This window comes from Boleophthalmus pectinirostris, unplaced genomic scaffold (genome assembly GCF_026225935.1).
Source record: "Boleophthalmus pectinirostris isolate CB_2022bp ecotype Guang Dong unplaced genomic scaffold, ASM2622593v1 HiC_scaffold_22, whole genome shotgun sequence".
NCBI classification, from domain to species: Eukaryota; Metazoa; Chordata; class Actinopteri; order Gobiiformes; family Gobiidae; genus Boleophthalmus; species Boleophthalmus pectinirostris.
The window spans coordinates 19,731,279-19,752,197 of record NW_026571190.1 but is presented as its reverse complement, the minus strand read 5'-3'; the positions used below and the strand labels follow the sequence as shown (position 1 = coordinate 19,752,197).

General features: G+C 42.4%; 1 protein-coding gene across 1 annotated transcript in view; it reads left to right on the top strand.

Annotated features, from left to right (window-relative positions):
* Positions 1 to 15,089: 15,089 nt before the first annotated feature.
* grk4 (G protein-coupled receptor kinase 4) overlaps positions 15,090 to 20,919 on the top strand; it is a 45,241-nt gene continuing 39,411 nt past the window's right edge. Inside the window, exon 1 of the mRNA XM_020941867.2 lies at positions 15,090 to 15,400. Coding sequence (XP_020797526.1) covers positions 15,349 to 15,400 — 52 coding nt within the window. The 5' untranslated portion in view covers positions 15,090 to 15,348. The remainder of the gene's footprint in view (positions 15,401 to 20,919) is intronic.

Sequence of the window (20,919 nt, the reverse complement as noted above, 5' to 3'; positions counted from 1 at the left end):
AGCTCTGGGTAGTGACCGAAAGGACGAGATTGCGGATACAAGCGCTCGAAATGAGTTTCCTCCACAGGGTGGCTGGGCACTCCCTTAGAGATAGGGTGAGGAGCTCAGTCACACGGGAGGAGCTCGGAGTAGAGCCGCTGCTCCTCCACGTCGAGAGGAGCCAGTTGAGGTGGCTCGGGCATCTGTTCCGGATGCCTCCCTCGGGAGGTGTTCCGGGCATGTCCCGCCGGGAGGAGGCCCCGGGGAAGACCCAGGACACGCTGGAGGGACTCTCGGCTGGCCTGGGAACGCCTCGGGGTCCCCCCGGAGGAGCTGGAGGACGTGTCTGGGGTGAGGAAGCCTGGGAGTCCCTGCTTAGGCTGCTCCCCCCGCGACCCGGCCCCGGATAAGCGGACGAAAATGGATGGATGGATGGATGGATGGATGATAATATTTTGAGAAGGTTAAACAACATAATCCCTCTATTAACATGTTTTCATATTTTTTTGTGGGGCATCGTGGCTCTACACTGCCATAATGTGCATGAGAAAGTTTTTGACTTAGGTCAAAATGGTTCATAACCCATCCATGCATTATTTGAATGCCATAATTAGCCTACTCGTTTTTATTTATAGGGTCAGTCTGTATGAAATCAGTCATTTTCAAGAAATCTCCCCTATGGGCCATCTCAGATTTGGTTGAAAAAAATTCAAAAAATTTCTAAAATTATCAAATGAAAGAATCTGAATTTTAGCTCAATCCCTTGAGTCGTTCTTGAGTTATGGCCCATTGAAGTTTTGGGCCAATGCTCACTTTTTCAGAAGCCTTAATGTATAAGCATGTTTGAGAGACCATAACTTCATAAAAAAATAGAGCTAGGAAGCTGACAATTTGTATTATTGTAGATTCTTGATCATAAATTTTGTTGTAAAATATTGGGTATCTTTATGAAGGGGGGCTGTGGGCCCCCAAAAACTCACATTTGGTTGCCGCTCAATTTATTTATTTTTTCAATTTTTGAGGACCAAGATCTATTTACTCCAAGCAGATATTTACAAACTAACTGTTGAACCTGGATATTTGAGAGAATGGCCATTACTGACAAAAATCTCACACTTTTCTGAGATTTCATGTGGATGGTAAAAATTACCAGAGAAACTGGCATATTCTGATTAGTTTAAAGTAATAAAAACATCTACTATTAACTTCTTTCATTTCAAACGGAATTTTTTTAAAATGAGCTCTCATGGGTCATTTTTGCTGGAGCTTATGTACTTTTCCACCTGCTAGAAAGGTTCAATTATCTTTAACAGCCTTAAACACTATTTGCTTGTTATAAGGGAGGAGTCATTAATCCTTTGAGAAAATTCAACTATTAACTCTGCACAAAATTATGAAAAAGGTTTGTTTGCATTATTTATTCTATTTTTATTCGAGAAAGATAATTTGTATGTTTGTATCTCACAAAGAAATAGCTTTTCATGGTGTATAAGTAAAGCAACAAAAGTTAAGATAGTATTCATGGAAACTGATCAAAGGCAAATTACAACTGGAATACTCATTGTTAAGTCTCAACGTCTCTGATTTTATAACCATGGCTTTCAGTATGACCATATGTATATTATTTTTGCACAAAAATATAACAAGAAGGCAGTAACATTAACAAGGAAAAATGTTATACTGACACAAAAGTTACCAAAATACAGTAATCTGGTTGGTTATTCTTTCAACTGAAATTACATTTTAAAAAATCAGTGTGAAAAACAGTGGAAAATACCAACATACTGGAAAAATCTGCCTATTCTGGTCCCTTTGCTGCCTACATGTAGATCATATCTTGCACACTAAGTGTTCCTAACTACTAATGAACTTCAGAAGTAATGTGTGGATCCTGTCATAATCTGCAGTGTCAAGGAGATAATTGTGTGCTCTTCTTCCCTGAACTTCTGGTACCTTAATACAACAGATTATGTGCTGAAATGGGGTCCAGCATGGTTCTGCCGATGTTCAGGAGGCCACATGAGGGTTCTGTTGTCTCGATTCATGAATCTTACATAGATATCACCATGTTCATCTAAATGCTCTAAAATATTCCCAATGAACCACCTGATGTCATAAATACATGCACTGTATTTACCTGGGTGGTACAGAGAGATATCTGGCACAATCTCATTTTGTATTTCAGATACTGAAACTTCAGTACATAAATGATCTTGAGATATTCTCCTCATTTCTAATTTACCATTTGACACCGGATTGAAACTGTGGTGTGATCTAGGACCATTCACAGTGTTTACTTTGCTATAGTGCTCTTCTAGTTTGGAAGTAAGTTCATGGTTTGTAATGTCTTTAGAGCTTGTAAAGAAAAACTTTGCATTCTTGATGTTTTGTGAAGTCCACTCAAACATCTGGAGTGTGGTCAGTATTTGATTGCTGTCAGTTGCCTGAAGAGTGGTGCTTACAGCCGAGTGTACCACCTATGCTAGTAGGGAATAAGCTACTGGACCAGTTATAGGTTCGTAGGAGTGGTGAGTGACATGTAAAGGGCCGTTCACACCAAGGCGTCAAAGCATCCACTTTCAATGTAAAGTCTATGTGGATGCGCGACTAGAGCGTCCTGCGTTTTTGCGGCGCGTTTTCGGCGTCAGCGCGGCACGAATCTGGCATCGACGCGGTGCGTCTTGAGCGTTTTGGCGTCAGCGGTCTAGACGCGCGTCCAAGGCGTCAGCGTCAAGAAGTTGAAAATGCTGAACTTTTCGCGTCAGACGCGCCGCGTCAACCAATCAGGGACGAGTATCCAGTGACGCAGCGACGTTATTATCAGGAAGCAAGACCCGAGAACCAGAGAGAGAACCACAAACACGAGCGGAGAATAAATATATACGCCACAATCACCGAGCCGATCGCGAGGACTACACCAGGACCGGACCAGGACTAAACCAGGACTAGACCGGGACTAAACAAGGACTAGACCGGGAGTAGGCCGAGACTAGACCGAGACTAGACCGGAACCAAACCAGGACTAGACCGGGACTGATCCAGTGTCATTAGCGAAGTATAAATATATATACGCCCCAGTCGTCGACCCGATCTCCTCCGCTGATGTTTTATGTCATAAAAACACTCTCTCAGTCTGGTCTGACATTGTTTTGGGAAAAGAGCGGGACCGGGCTCTTGTTTCCAGGGCAACGGACGCGCGTCAAGTATTTTTGTCCCGTTCGTCCACGGCGTCAAAGACGCGCGTCGAGGGCGTCTAAACTCAAATGCAAAGGCGTCCAAATAGAGGCGTCAAGGCGTTTTTTTGACGCTTTGGTGTGAACGGCCCTTTAGAGATGTCAGAATAATTTTGAATGAAAAGCCGGCAAAATTTATAACAGTTGACAGACATACAATTAACAAGTACTGCAGGTGCTTAATTTGTATAAGGTACCTTTAAAGACTCTGTATTGTTTCACCCTTAATGTTTCAGGCTAAGTTCAACAACAGGTTTTAGTTTTAGTTCTATTTGTGTCTTAATCTATCCTTCCTTTAATATGACCAGTCATTTAATTTAGAGGGCTTTTGGTTGAGAATCTAATTTTACTGTCTGAATTTTAGGTTTAAGATCTAATTTAGGCTCAATTTATCCACCCTGTGCACTTTCAAATCAGTTTTGTAACTTTTAAAATTATACCTTGTGTCCTTTTAAAGTTTACAAAATTGCCATAGATTCAAACAAAACGATACAGTATGCGTAGCAAAAATAGAACAGTTCTTTTAAATGTCCTTTAACTTAGCAACATTTCCCGTCAGTGGCAAAGTGCTCCTCAGTGTCTTTGAGATCCACGGGGAAAACTGTCAGTCTCCTACCGCAACCTTGGTAGTGTGTTTGTGGGTGTGAAGGTGCTCTATGCGCCGTCCTTTCCCGCGCTTCGTGGGCAAGATCGCCTTCCGTGTGTCTGTGTCTCCGTGTCTCTGCGGGAATTCAGGGTCCGGGACCTTCTTTTCCCACGTTCTCCCCGGGGGGAATAAAACCTGGCCTGAAGGACAGACCATGAAGAAATTAATTATAATTAGATTTTTGCTTTTAGTGCATGAAATAAAACTACTTTAAATAAAAACTGAGCCATCTTAAAAGGCTACGTGACTCAACAAAAACTCAAAATGGCGGTGGCTTAACATCCACACCGCTCAGTATTACTAGGAGTTAGTGTGTTCCACACCCAAATATTCACCCAAAATACATAACATAAAATACCTTTACAGTAAAATAAGCTTCACATTTCCCAGCAGAAATATAAACAGTAAAGATGTGCCGCTCTCTGCCGTCTGCGGCAAGTCCAATACACCCCAATCACCCTGCTAGTCACGGCAAAGTGCACTCTACAAATGGGCAAAATATAATGTAATATATATATATGAAACTCACCAAACACATCCTAGGAATCGTTGGAAACCGTGTAACTCCGAGTTTTGCTCACAACCCTCCTCCAGCCTGGTTAGACAACAGGTTTACGTCTCTGTAGCTTGCGCTAATAGCTGCTCCGCCGTGTGTGCTCGTTCGCTACAGGCCTTACTCCCTGCTACGCAGCCTCTCGTGGGTGGGGGAGGGGCGTTCGAAAAACTTTATCAATAACAAAAAAAGTTTACAATATTCTTTTTTAACAAAAATAAATAAAAAACATGAATTTGTCTTTTAAATGTTATTTATATTTTTATCATGTTATTTATAATTGTTTTAATCAAGTTCTAAATCAAATTATTAATTAGTATTTATTGACCCTTTTTACTTTCTATCATGTAATGCCCTGTTACTATTGGGTCTATTCGTAATGGGGGTTACTGTTAGAGAATTTTGTGTTATAAGTCATTTAAAGTATTAATCACGGTACAATATAAGATTATCAACATTACTTTGTGTTGTGTTCAAGCTATATCAGGTGATATGGATGATGTGTCGGCTGACTCATTAAAGATAATGTACCGGGAGAAACAAATAGTAATGGTAAACATCAGGAGGTCAACACAGAACTCTGGGGAATTGCTAGAGGCTATCTACCACCTGGAATGTGAAATCTGTGTATAATGGGGGCTGTGTCAGTGGAAGCTTGTCAGTCATGAGATAACATGTGAACAATAGGTACTGTATTCAAAGTAACCTACTGTATGATAATTGTGTGCTCTACAATAAAAGGACGTTGGAGAGAAGAGAGCTTCAGTTAGGATGAGACAGGCAGCTCTCTCCTACTCCTTGCCACAGGCAGCTCTCTCCTACTCCTTGCGCAAGTAAAACGAACCACTGTGTCTCTGGCGTGTTCTTTAATATTTGAGGTCTGGGTAAATTCCCTGACAGTTACACGGGCCTTTTATTGTGTCACCAAAACCATCACAAGCCATGCACCACAAACAATCTCCAATTGTTTTCCCTTATAACAAGCAATTAGGGTTTAATGCTATTAAAGGAAACTGGACCTTTCTTGCAGGTGGAAAAGTACCTAAGCTCTACCAAAAATGACCCATGAGAGCTAATTTTCAAAAATTCCGTTTGAAAAGAAAAAAGTGAATAGTAGATGTTTTTATTACTTTAAACTAATCAGAATATGCCAAAGTTTCTCTGGTAAAAAATTGTATCAACATCTAACTGTGCTCATATGGGGAATCGAGGGTCCAAAGAAGGGGCCAAAAAGATCACATTTGGTCTGTGACCCTATTTGGGACTCCACACCATCCACATGAAAGGTCAGAAAAGTGTGAGATTGTTGTCAGTAATGGTCATTCTCTCAAATATTCAGGTTCAACAGTTAGTTTGTAAATATCTGCTTGGAGTAAATAGATCTTGGTCCTCAAAAATTAAAAAAAAAAAAGAAATTAATGAAATGAAAAAATTCAGTGGCAACCAAATTTGAGATTTGTGGGGCCCACAGCACCCCCCCTTAATAAAGATACCCAATATTTGATATCTGCGATATCTACAATAATAAAAATTTTCAGCTTCCTAGCTCTATTTTTCAAATCTGAGATGGCTCATAGGGGAGGGCAGCTGATTTCATATGGACTGACCCTATATTGATAAATAGTACTAATGATTTAAGCATTGTGTCTTCAACCTAATCTGTCTCCACTATAACCACAGACTTGTACCTGAATTCGTCTCTGATTGGATATTGACGAGGGGGCGGGAAGAGCGGCAGAAGCACGTGCTCCACATTCACAGCTGAGGATGACGTCACTTACGAGAGAGTGTGCACTGCGCAGTCCTGGTTTAGACCTTGTTTAGTCCTGGTTTTAGTCCTAGTTTAATCCTGGTTTAGTCCTGGTATTAGTCCTGGTTTATTCCTGGTTTAGTCCTGGTTTAGTCCTGGTTTTAGTCCTGGTTTTAGTCCTGGTTTTAGTCCTGTTTAGCCCAAAATGTGAAAACAGGAACATACCGCCATGTAATCCATTTATTTCAGCAAAGTAACTGTAATCCAATTACCACTCATTAAAACAGTAACTGTAACTGAATACAGTTACTCATAATTTGTACTCTGATTACGTAACGCCAGTACATGTAATCTCCCCAACACTGCCTGCTATTAAAAGGACACTCCGGAATTTTGGACATAGGACCTCATTTCCTAGTGAGCCAGAGTGTTGGAGACGTGTGGAGACACTTTAAAAAAAATATTCCACCCAGTCCTTGCATTTGCAGAGTTCCCTGGGGCTAGGCTAGTGCTTGTCAATGGCCATAGTTAGCTTGCCACTAAAAACTTACCCACTCCACACCACACAACCTTGCATTTGAAGGATTTCTGAGCAGCAACAGCGAGTTGTACTTCCTGACAGAAAGCTTGGCAGTGGAAGGCTGATACCACTTAGCACCTATCTTACCGGCAAAGAAAATTCCGCTGCTGCTGAGAAAATAGTCCCTCAACATGTGACGATTCATGCGATGCAAGGTTAGTTTTATTTATTTATATTCTATCGACACAGACATTCACACCAACAGTCTGACGTAATAATAGATTTGCTACCGGTGCTTTGTGGAGTGGGTAAGTCTGTTTTTAGTGGCAGGATAACTATGGCCATTGACATGCACTAGTCTAGCACCAGCGACCTCTGCAAATACAAGGACTGGATGGAATATTTCAAAAAGTGTCTCCACACATCTCCAACACTCTGGTTAACTAAGAATTTAGGTCCTATGTCCAAAATTCCAGACTGTCCCTTTAATGACATGTACAAAGAAACTCAGCCACTGTCCACACATGTTATTGTCAGCGTAGATGATTCAAAAAACACATATGAGGTCATGCCCACAGCCAATGCAGCTATTGATATACCAGAGACAGATAGTGAGTCCTATCTCAGAAATATGTGTCTCTTTTACCTTAAACTGCAAGGACAGCTGCTGCTTCCTGCCTCTACTATACAGATAACTGTTGAGGAAATGCTAAATGTTCAAAATTTAAGCCAAGCTTACACATTAACTAAAGTAAGTTCTTTATTAAAAACTGGAACAAGCCTATCAGATGAAGCAGTCACTAAAGTATGATTGCATTAAAGAGGGCATCAGGGGCTGTTAAGAATAGCATACTCTAGAAATCAGAGGTTCACAAAACTTCATGGTGGGTTGTTGTTGGTGGTGTGAACATCAAACATGCAAACACATCAGTAGCCATGATAAGAACCTAGCAATTATAGTTTCTTAATGAAACAGAATATATGAGCAAGCAGTTGGTAGGACACTCAGTTCACATGCTAAGTTTAGATGAATAATTCTAATAAACTATCTTACCTTCATGTGTCCTTCCCATGACGCGACAGGTATGCTATCCAGCTATCCAGATAATTAGGCAAGGCAAGGCAAGTTTATCTGTATAGTACAACAAAGTAATTCAAAGTGCTTTACAGAATAAGAAATACATTAAATCACAATAAAAACAAATCAAAACATAAATAATCATCATAAAATTAAAAAGAGAGAGAGACATTAAATTAGAGAGAAGAGTGCGGAATGAAAACCTTTCAGTCATATGTACAGCTAAACAGAACTGTTTTGAGCCTGGATTTAAACAGCGTCAAAGTAGAGGCCTGTCTCACATCTTCAGGAAGACTGTTCCTGCTTTTAGCTGGGGGGTATTGTTGTCAAGGTCAGGCCAAGGCCAAAACTTTCTCAGAGGTATTATAGATCTGAAATCCTTAGAAACAGTTGGAATAAATGTAAATGGTGATGAACACAGTAAAAGTGTGTCTCTGCTGTATTGGATAACCTCTCAATATTTTTGCAGACACTGTGAAATCATAAGAAGTGAGTTTGACGCACTCCTGAGACGTACATTGTAGGTATTGCTTAGGTTCAGACTGGAAACACACAAGCCGTCAGAGGTCTGCCACTTTGTTTAGGTTATGTCATATGATCTAGCCCTGTACCTGTTCCTTCAGACCTAAGCAAGGCTTTAGAACTGGTACTGGTACTTTGTTAAATCGACAGTGTGTTTTATGTTTATTAAGGCATATTATTTTATGTGATTTTGTAGAATTTCAGTAGAAGTAATTCTAAGAGATTACTTTTAGCGAGTAAACTAAATTTGAATTGGGTTGTCCCCTCCTTGAAGAGCCACCCTAACGTGGTGGAGGGGTTTGAGTGACTGAATGAACCCGAGATCTATGTTGTCATGGGCTTTATGCCCCTGGTAGGGTCAATCAAGGTAAACAGGTCCTGGGTGATGGGTCAGACTCAGAGCAGTTCAGAAGCCCTTTATGAAGAGAAACACAGCAAGGCCAATTACGTCGCCCAGATTGGTGTTACTGGGGCCGCACCCTGGAGCCAGGACTGGGGAGGCTGCTTGATGGCGAGCAACTAGTGGCCGGGCCTCTCCCCGTGGGCCCCGGCAGGGTACAGCCTGGAGGAACGACGTGGGGCCATCCTCCTGTGGACCCACCACCAGCACAAGGATCTATAAGGGGCCAGTGCAAGGAGATCTGTATGGCAGTCGAAGGCCGGGGCCTCAACAACCGGATTTCCGGACATGGTGACTAGTTCTGGGGACATGGAATGTCACTTCACTATGGGGAAAGAGCCCGAGCTTGTGCAGGAGGTTGAGCATTACCAACTATAAACAAACGTCTTCACCTCCATGCACAGTTTGGGCTCTAGAACCCAACTCCTTGAGGGGGGCTGGACTTTCCATTTCTCTGGCGTTGCCCACAAGGAGCGGTGGTGAACTGGTGTGGGCCTGCTCAGTGCCCACCAGCTCAGCCGCCATGCGATGAGTTCACCCCAGTGAACCAGCGGGTTGCATCCCTGAGCATTCAGGTTGGGGACAGGTTTCTCACTGTTGTGTCAGCCTACGGGCCGAACAGCAGTGCAGAGTACCCGGCCTTCTTGGAGTCCCTGGGCAGGGTACTGGACAGTGTACAGACTGTGGACTCTGTTGTTCTACTGGGGGACTTCAACACCCACGTGGGCAACAATAGTGACACCTGAAGAGGGATGATCAGGAGGAACGACCTCCCTGATCTGAACCCTAGTGGTGTTCTGTTATTGGACTTCTGTTCTAGTCACAGTTTGTCCATAATGAACACCATGTTCGAGTACAAGGGTATCCATCAGTGCACATGACACCCGGATACCCTAGGCCGGAGATCAGTGATTGACTTTATCGTCGTCTCATCTGGCCTCCGCTTGCGTGTCTTGGACACTCGGGTGAAGAGAGGGGCAGAGCTGACAACCAATCACCACCTGGTTCTGAGTTGGTTCCACTGGCGGAGGAGGAAGCCAGAAAGACCTGGCATGCCCAAGTATATCGTGAGGGTCTGTAGGGAAGGCCTGGCAGATCCCTCTGTCAGGGTGACCATCAACTCACAGCTCCAGGAGAGCTTTTCCCAAATCTCGGGGGAGCCTGGGGACATGGAGTCCGAGTGGGCTATGTTCTTGTCCTCTATTGTCGATGCGGCTGCTCATAGCTGTGGTGGTAAGGTCTGTGGTGCCTGTCACGGCGGCAATCCCCGAAACTGGTGGTGGACACTGGAAGTAAGGAATGCCATCAGGCTGAAAAGGGATCCTATCATGCCTTGTGGGCAGGCCAAGCATGCTGCAGCAAGTGTGATCGCAGAGGCAAAAATTCGGGGTTTGAAGGAGCTTGGAGAGGCCATGGAGGAGGACACCTCAGGAGGGGCAAGCAGGGCTTCACCAACACAGTGTTTACAGTGTCTGTAGAGAGCTGGGGATGCTGTTGGATGGTGGAAGGAATACTTTGAGGATCTCCACAACCCCCTGTCATGCCTTCTGTAGAGGAAGCAGAGGTAGGGGACTTTGAGGCGGACTCGTCTATCACTCTGGCTGAAGTCACTGAGGTGGTTAGCAAGCCCCTCAATGGCAAGACTTTGGAGGTGGATGAGATCCGTCCCAAGTATCTTAAGTCTCTGATGTTGTGGGGTTGTCTTGGCTGACATGTTTCTGCAACATCACGTGGCAGTCGGGGACAGTGCCCCTGGACTGGCAGACCAGGGTGGTGGTCCCTCTGTTTAAGAAGGGGGATCGGAGGGTGTGTTGCAACTACAGGAGAATCACACTCCTCAACCTGTCCAGTAAGGTCTATTCCAGGGTACGGGAGAGGAGAATCCGACCAATGGTCGAACCTTGGATCCAGGAGGAGCAGTGTCTTTTTCATCCAAGTCACGGAATACTGGACCAGCTTTACACTCTCCCTCGGGTGCTCGAGGGTTTATGGGAGTTTCCCCAACCAGTCCACATGTGCTTTGTGGATCTGGAGAAGGCATTCGACCATGTCCCTTGTGGTGTCTTGTGGGGGGTGCTCCAGGAGTATGGGGTTTGGGACCCTTTGGTAAGGGCTGTCCGGTCCCTGTATGACCAGAGCTGGAGTTGTGCTCACATTGCTGCCAGTAAGTTAGATCTGTTCCCCATGCATGTTGGTCTCTGCAAGAGCTGCCCTTTGTCACCGGTTCTGTTCATTGTATTTATAGACAGAGTTTGTAGGTGCAGCCAGGGGCCGGAGCGGATCCTTTTTGGGGACCACAGGATCTCATCTCTTCTGTTTGCAGATGATGTTATCCTGTTGGCTTCATCAGGCCAGGACCTACAATGTGCACTGGTTTACAGCAGAGTGTGAAGTGCTTGAAATGAAGATCAGCTCCTCCAAATCTGAGGCCATGGTTCCCAACTGGAAAAACGTGGCTTGCCCTCTCCGGGTGGGTAGAGAGTCCCTGCCTAAAGTGGAGGAGTTCAGGTATCTCGGGGTCTTTTCCACGAGTGAGGGGAGGATGGAGCGTGAGGTTGACAGGCAGATCAGTGCAGCATCGGCAGCAATGCGGTTGCTGTATTGGACCGTTGTGGTGAAGAGGGAGCTGTGTGTCCAGGGTGAAGGAGTTCTGGTAGTCCCTTCTTAGACTGCTGCCCCGTTACCCGGCCCCAAACGGAAGAAATGCATGGATGGATGAATTGGCTTGTGGTGTGCCTAGCACTTAAAAGTGGTTTAAGGGAAAGCCCATAGAGTGAGATAGCCCATTCAGTAGACCTGTAGATCACGCTTGATATTATAAAAATTATCACCTGTGTCTAGACACCATGAGAGGCAATGTAGTACATTGCAGGGTACATTGTCTGACTTTTGGGAAAATGTTCTGTGATAATGAGGCTATCTTCAAACTTGAATTCAATTAAATATGTAGCTTCTTTGCATGCAATTTTTGTATATACACTGAAATTTTTTTTATTGCTTACAACCTTATACTATATTGAGACTGTTAAATACATTTTCTTAAGTGATATATTTCTTGTCATATATTATTGCCTGGTTTGGTAATAATTACAGTAGTAGCCGTAGAGGTAATTATTTTTCAGGTTTAATGAGTAATTTTTATAGTACAACTGTATTATTTAAACATAAAAATACTGCATTTATAAGTAGATTTTATGTAAAATTTACAGGAAAGTGTACTTTAAAATACCACCTTCTACTGTGGTTTTACCAGTTTAAACTATTTTAAAATTAAATATTTCCCTGTTAATTTTACCAAAAATCTGTGCACAAAAAACACTTATTTCATGTAGAAAATACAGGAAAGGATGTATAGTAAGCATTTTTTCATATTAAAAATACAGGAAAGTGTCGTGGGTGCACACCCCAACACAGAACAGATTGATATAAGATACTTTAACAAACAATAGTGCCCCCTAGACAATTTGTATGGAACAATAACGTTTAATTTGTCATGCCATGCAAAATGCGCTTTGTGTTGCATTTTTGTATGAAAAGCGCTCTCTAAATAACGTTTGACTCATCTTGATAAACACGCACCAAAATTTAGGGTTGGGGTTGGGGCTATGGTTAGGATTACAACTAGGGTTAGGTTTAAGCTTAGGGTTAGGTCCAGCGTTGGGGCTGAGGGTAGGGATTAGAGTCGTGGTTGGGGTTTACCGTTATTAGGGTGGTAGTGTGGGACGCGTGCGGGATGTGGCACTTGCGGGATGCAGCGCTTGCGGGACGCGGTGCTTGTAGACGCCACACTTGCGGGATGTGTATATATTCTACATTTATATATAGTCTATATTTTAAAATTATTTTTATATGGAAAATGATAGGACTATGCTGCTACTGTTCTGGCATTTCCATATTGTAGAACACATCAGATCAAAACAAGAGTAAAAATTCAGTTATCTCATCAATATATTCTTACTCATGTGAAATGTGTTAAAACAACAATAATAATACATTTTATTTATTAGGCACCTTTCTCGACCCGTAAGGTAGCCTCACAACACATTTGCTATTTTAAAAACATTAAATACGGCACAAAAACGCCATTAAGAGGATAGTTTGATGTTGTAATTGATTAAAAAGAACTGTTCTAATTGATCAGCTTAAGAGCACAACTTGCTCTAAAATAAAGTATTCTGCACTTCAAAACTTATCCTATTTAAATCATGAACCACCTCAAAAACTGGGTTGGCATGTGAGTCACTGCCCTTAATTGGTTTTATTCCTATCTTTTAGAAAGAACCTTTGCAGTCACCTAGGCAATTTTACCTCCTCCGCTGTCCGCATTAGCTGTGGTGTGCTACAGGGTTCTATTTAAGGTCCGATTTTATTTTCTCCCTTGCTCCCTTTAGGACACGTTATAGACTGCCATAACGTGTCCTGCCACTGCTATGCCGACGACACACAGATCTACTGCCTACTGAGACCAAATGACCCCAGAAGTCTGGCTGCTGCGTTAAACTGCTTCAAGGACGTGAGCAGATGGATGACACAGAACTTTCTACAACTCAACAGCTCCAAATCTAAAATCATTTTAATCAATCCCCCCATTCCACCTCCCATATCAGTAATATTCTTAGCCCTCTCGCTCTCAACATCACTCCTGCTGCCAGAAATCCTCGTGTCATTTTTGATTTTGAACTTCCACCTTCAAATCAAAAGTCACCAAATCCTGTTTTCTCCACCTCTGCACAATTAGCAAAATCGAAACTATTCTCTACAGCCCTAATCTTGAAAAAGGCATCTCATCTTCTCCCGTCTAGGCTATTGCAACTCCCTCCTCTCTGGCCTTGACTCCAAATCCATCTCCTGCTTCCAGCTGGTTCAGAACACAGCAGCTCGCTTCCTCACTGGGTTTAACAGACATCATCACATGACCCTTGTTTTAAATTCCCTTCCCTAGCTGCCTGCGTGTTTTAGAATCGATTGTAAGATTTTACTGATCACTTTTAAAGCTTTTTTAGGTCTTTCACCAAGTTACATTTCAGAACTTGTAACCGTGTACGAGCCCTCCCTCAGCCTTAGATCCTCAGGCAGATCCCTGTTAGCTGTTCCAAAGTCCAAGCTCCGGATGAAGGGAGATGAAGCCTTTTTGAGTTTGGGTGCTTTAGCTTTGGAACAACCTGCCTGAGGAGATAAGGCTTGCACCATCAGTATCATCTTTTAAATCATTTTTTGAGACTCTTTTTTTTTTTTTTTTTTTTCGGTTGGCCTTCCTTTAACTGGTTTTACCTTCATTTTATTTATCACATGCATTGCATCCATACTTGAGCAAGATGGATGAAGAGTCTTGCCCAATGGTTGGTTTGAATGGTTTTGACCTGGCCATTGAGCCATCGGAAGCTGGCTTTCACACAGATTCTATCTACACGTAGCAGAACTTTTTCTGTTGCACTCCTTAATAAAATATATAAGCAAAATGTATGTGTTTGCAAAGAGCTAAAGGCCCTCACTAGAAATGAAGCATGCAGATCCCCCCCCACACACACATTTTAATTTTGTATTTTTTGGTCATAGCCTCAAGGTGGCAGCATAGACTCTATGTTGGTGTATTTAATTAAGCTATAGGTGAGCTCGTGGACTTCATATCTCCAGAGTGAAAAGTAGCCTAACTGCAGACAAATTCTAGGGATTTTTTATCTAGTACAGATTTTGACTCATGAACATATTTGGGAATCTTATTGCAATAGCAACATGTTTCTTTCAGATTTTGTATTCAAGGACAGTGAAGTAAGAGTAAAACAATAAGACCTAACAAAATAACAATTAACCTTCTTATAAACCATTGCCACTGTTTTACACGTGGTGGATGCAAACTCACAATGTTAACAAATGGACAGACATACAGACCTATCTGGGAATATAGTCTGACCTGATATTCTTTTAACCATCTTGATCTGAGTGAGGAATAATGGCTATGGGCAATTGGCTTTATTTATACAATCTTAAACGCGATGGTGTCTCAATAATCAGTGTCTCGGGCGATTTATTCAAATCTTGGTTGAAACTGACCATTTAGCTATGGTACACGCGAAAAGTAACCCTATAAGAGGTCGATCCTGGTATTTTAACATAAACCGGATAGAACTTAACTTAAAGTGTTATGACATTTATTTACTTAAGTAAATTGCATAATTGAATAAGTCTATTAAATTAAAGGTGGAGTTTGTGTAGAAGAAACACTGTATAATATGACAAAATCTATTACTGTAGCCTACTTTATCTTTAAAAATAAAACTTAAAACATGTGCAGTACACCCGAGGGCACTGTGTGGTCTGTGCGTGTATGTGCGTGAGTGTGCAGGGCCCGCTGCTGGTTGTAAATTGATCCCTCCCACTCTCTGGTCCGCTGTGCAGAGGAGGGGCGAGGAGGAGGGAACCGAAGCAGGAAGGAAGACAGCAGGCTGTGAATGCTAACAAGCCCGTGGTAATACTGCTCCGTAGGTAGGCTTTGATAATACATATTGCAATGGAGATGAACAACGACCACTGTTGAAGACCTACTATGCGCCAGCCGCGTCTCCTCTGTGCGGGTGCAGCAGCCGCCGTCGTCGGTGCGTTTGATGTGAAAACCGTCTTTTCCACTGAGTGAAATGTATCGCGACTGCTTGGGATTCACATTCTGACAATGGAGATTGAAAATATCGTGGCCAACACGGTTCTCCTGAAGGCAAGAGAAGGTAAGATCCACACAACAGCATAATTAAGGCAATATTTGCTCCCACCTTTACGACATGGCTATGGAGGAGCTCGCGCTCTCGCCTGTCCTTTGGATTTATGCTCCTCTGTGCCCCATCCTTGCGCAGCGCATTGTCTCCAGGCAAACACCAAACATATTCCACAGAAATGTGCTGTTTGGATCCGCACAGCGCAGGTCTTCAGCGGGCAGGTTGACATAGGCCCCGGCTGTACCGAGGAGGAGGATGAACGCAGGGAGTGTTTGCAGCATCGCGCCTAGATTGCAGCGTTGCACTTAGAGCTGTCGAGCAAAATGTTTTCACTCACAAGCACCAGTGGTTTGCGATTATGCATTATTATCGGTGACATAAACATTCCCGTTTTGTGGTTTTCATGCTGCGCATTTTTTGTGTGGAAATAGAATAACCTAGTCTATTGGAGACCTGCCCCAGCTACACATCGGCTCTTACCTGTCATTTGAGGTTTACCATGTTTCGAGCCTAACTGGGAGACAAGTGTGAACGTGTGCATTGTGTGACGCAAAAACATGGCACTGCATTGGCGTATGTGTGTTTGGTTTATGTTAAACTTTTATGGAGAGGGGTCTGGAAGCAGAGCGCTGGCAGACGAAAGAGGCCCACAGCTGTGTGCGCCCCAGCGGCCCCTGCGTTCACCCCGCGGCACAGGGACCCGAGTACTGTGCTCACCTGGAGGAGTAGGAGGAGGAGGCGAGCCTTCATCGTTTCCATGAGATGGCAGAGCAGAGAGCCTACTTTGTGTCAGTGTGTGGGCGCTGAGCAGGCGTAAAGCATTGTATTAGCCAGGCTTGAGAAAGGTGTGATGAGAGAACAGCTAACCATTTTAACAGTTTTCTTGCACAGGTGTTGTCCAAGTTATTTTTCTTACCCCGTCTCCATTCATTGGTATTGCTTGGTTTAGAGTGTGCCAAGGACTCCCCTGCCTGTGGTTTGCATTATAGTCAGGCCATGTTTCTGTTCAAGATGAAACGCCAACGCAGAAATGGATTATTCACAGCAACAGTGAGTGCATTTTTATGGCTGTTGCTTTCGTACCTGTTTGAAATGGTACCAGGCTTGCCTTATGCTCTCTTCCTGGAACCTGTACTGTGACTTGTGTACACCTGCCTTAACCAAACTAAAATGAAGAAAATAAAGGTTTTAAACTATAGCCTACTTCAAGTGACAAGATGGATTATAGATTTACAGATGATTTTGATACATCCACACAATGAAAAGACTTAATTTGAAACACCCTCTTCAGTCCATCATCTGTAACACATGCACACTATTACTACATACTACTGGTAACATATCAGACACTACTGGTAACAGACGCACACGTATTCTATTCTATAGGCTATACTATGGAAGTCTTTTTACTTAATTTAACCAGAAACGTCCCCCCTGATTGATAGTTGAGTTAAGTTTGTGTATATAAGTTGGAAACATGGCAGTTACAAAAATAGTTTTATTTCTTCACCATGTAAAGCATATCAATTGCATAACTGCTGTACATACTGTTGAATTACAGCTCACTAATGGATTATACCAATGATGGGTGTTAGCTGCTGTGGTGACAGGTCAAAAGGAAATTAGCTCAGTAAAGAGATTTGCAAAAGTCACACAGGATATATAGAGTTTTACTTTATCTTTGAATCATAAACAATCAACTTAAACTCATTTGTATTGATTTGTATTGATTTTATATCTTCAAAACCTTGATAGCCTTTTTTAGTCCAATGCTCTTTTTATCTTAACCTACTCTGATCTTTACACAGCAAAAAATAAGCCTGTATTTGTTCAGGTCAAGCTGGGTGAGATGTCAAAAGTATCAGTATTTGTTAGTGCCTAGAGATTACAACTTAGATTTTGCTGTAAATGAATCAAACTGAAAAGTATTACATTATAACAATATCTATAAATTGATATGATTTTCTGTTACTGTGTTGTTCACCTTCTTCTGAGGATGTGCAAAAGTGCAAATTTAAAAAGCTAAACATTTTCAATGCTTTTGCCCAACTTTCCTCATTGGTGTAATGCAAAAATGTTGGGTCTGCCTTTAGTCGAAGGAAGTGCTGCTTCAGAGATGAGAACCATTTTTCCCCTCTTGTTTCACCCATTTGTTATGAAAATAATTATCTACACTGACAACTATGTGTGAACAAGACCCCGAGATACCGTTGTGGTGAAGAGAGAGCTGAGCCGAAAGGCAAAACTCTTGATTTACCGGTCAGTCTTCGTTCCCACCCTCACCTATGGTCATGAGCTCTGGGTAATGACCGAAAGGACAAGATCGCGGATACAAGCGGCCGAAATTAGTTTCCTCCGCAGGGTGGCTGGGCGCTCCCTTAGAAATAGGGTGAGGAGCTCAGTCACACGGGAGGAGCTCGGAGTAGAGCCGCTGCTCCTTCACGTTGAGAGGAGCCAGTTGAGGTGGCTCGGGCATCTTTTCCGGATGCCTCCTGGACGCCTCCCTCGGGAGGTGTTCTGGGCATGTCCCACTGGGAGGAGGCCCCGGGGAAGACCCAGGACACGCTGGATGGACTATGTTTCTCGGCTGGCCTGGGAACGCCTTGGGGTCCCCCCCAGAAGAGCTGGAGGAAGTGTGTGTGGAAAGGGAGGTCTGGGAGTCCCTGCTTAGACTGCTGCCTCCGCGACCCGGCTCCGGATAAGCGGAAGAAAATGGAATGGAATGGAATGGAACAACTATGTGTAAATGTATGTGTATCCATTTTTGCTTGTTGCCTAATTTAGGATGTCAATATTATAATAGAGTTATACTCCTAAGGCCCAACTACTATAGCTTGGTTTGGGACTGGCTTGGATTTTAATTATTCATGTTTTTATGTTTTTTGTTTTGTTTTGTTTTGCAGGGCCATTATATTTAATCTGTTGACTGTCCAGAGATCATCACATCATGCAAAACAAAAATCACCCAAACCTCTTTCTCCTAATAGGATTGTGATTCTTCTGACAAGAATTGCAGTTGTCTTTAGATGTGTGATTTATGTTCACATTATAAACAACTCCAGGAGTCTTAACATTTGAGAAAAGACTGAAATATTCGCTGCCTAACTAATTCAAGAATTTCATGTATTTCAAAAAAAAAATCCTAGTAATAGGACATATGTTCAGTGGAGATATTGATTGAGAAATTATTGTATTTTTTCACTTCGATTAAGATTGTGATATTTATTTGATTGTGATATGTTGTGTAACCTTACTTATCCTTTCTGAACAAACTTTTCCTTTGCACCTTTGACTCTCACGGTCTCCCTTCTCTCAGTGTTTAGCACTCCTCCCTGTGCACCACTTCTGAGGTTGTAGCAATGACGTTAGCCGCGTAGCTTTATTAGCTTGTGGTTGTCGCCGGGCTAACACTTGTTGTCATCACTCCGGGGTGTTTCCTGCAGCTTAGCCTCTTAAAACCCGCTACTTTGTGACTGGACCTTGATGTGGTGCCCTCTTGACGGTTATTAAAGCCACAAACAGCAGGAGATGCAGTGCGCTCATGTGTACGCACTTCGGCTTCCACAAATGCTTAGCTTGCCGGCTTCAGGGTGTTCATTAACGCAATTTCTCAGGCCAAGCTTACTAAGCACAAAGAGGCTTTTTTAAACCCCTTTGTCAACATTGCACAGACGTTACTACACACTATAAATGAAAAGTGAAAAGGGAGTTGGAGGGAATACCTGTCATCTTTAACAGTGTTGGCTGATATTAAAGGTGCACTGCGTAACATTTCTGATGGGAGCTACACCACTTGCTTTTCTACAGATCTTATTGCTTTGTTTAGAATGCTCTGGTATGCCAAAAGAACTTGTGTCCATGTAGATAAGGAAGTGACACTGGCATATGAAGTTACTGGTCAGATCTGTAGACATGTAACTCCGCTCCGAATGCTTGCGTTACAGAGTATTTTAAAAAAAAATAACAAGCAGTAATGTAATGACAAATGCTATTTATGTTTAATGTTGTGTGGGGCGTTGCAGGCAAAACAATAGCATCTACAAGGGGATAAGCAGGTGGTGTACCCTGCTCCAGAAAAGTTACACAGTGCTCCTTTAATTGCACTGATTTCCAAACTGTTACATTTAATAAATGAAAGATGAACGATATTTGTTGGCGTTCAGTATTTATGTACATCTACTTTATGTACTTTTTAACATCTTGATGTGAGCCGTGAAGGGTTGAAAAATCATTTAGGTTAATTAGAATTATCACGTGGCAAAATGTGGTCTTCACTGTTGTTGTTTATTGCAGTATTATCTGGAAAAATACACCACAGTTTACAGTTTGGGGGCTGGCTGCTCCTATTGGAGCCTAGTTTTGATTCAGGCAGACATTAGTCTTGGTTTTCATGGTTAACCCTGGCATAGAATAAAACCACTTTATTATTGTAATCCAGGTTTACGTTGGGTAGGATTTAGGTTACTTTAAGTATTGTCATCCAAATTCTTAATGCAATTCTTGTGGTTCTTAATGTTACAAGCTAGTCTATATGAATTGAAATGGAGAAGTCACGGTCTATGGTCAACTGTTTTGTAGTACACTATGTTTTTGTAGCCCTTACACAAACTGTTATTTTAAGCAGTAAACGTTCGAAGCATTCCTGGGTCATTTCTCTTTGCATGCGTGTTCTCCATCAATCAGCAGAGATGTTGTACTATCTAACATTATCTTCAAGGTGCTCAATGTGCAGTGTGTTCCTCTGTCAAGGGCTTAAATCCGGAGATAACCGCCTCAATATCTTCCTGTTTTTTCAACTTGGCCGTGAAATCATCAAGCCAGCTCTTTATCAGACATGGATAATAGCATACACGATTGACCATTAAGTTTGTACATTTAATATCTTCTGTGCCCCATCTTATGATTTATACTGTTCTCTGATTGACCTCAATACCATCATTTAAAATTATATGAAATCAAGGAGCAGTTTTGCTAGGCATTGCAAAAGGTGTATACTGCTAGTAGGGGTGGGCGATATATCGATATTTTAAATATATCGAGATAGTTTTTAAACTCGATATGAATTCTGACATATCGTATATATCGATATAATGTTTATATTCAATTTTGATTTCGCCGCTTCGCTTGTTTACCTTCTCTCTCGTCGCCTCCGCGCGTCTCCCTGATTTTGTTCGCTCGTGTCTCCTTCACTCGTCACTATCGCCGTGAACACCGAAAAGCTTCAAGCACCACGAACCTTTTCCACCATTTACAGACAAAACCATCAGCAGCACATCCTCATATTCCACCGAGTCTCGTCCTTTAGCCAGAAAGAAGCTAAACGAGCTGAGCTGCGTGAGAAGTGCGCTGTTTATGCAAATGAGCCATGCGCTTAAGTTTCGTTTCTGTAAAATGTAAACACACGTGCGCAAAACTGCATTAAACACATTATTATCTCAAACGGGCTGATGTGGCTCTAAAGTCGTTATGCTTTATATATTGTAAAGTTTAGCAATGTAAAGTTTATTTATGCAGAAGATTTTAATTAATAA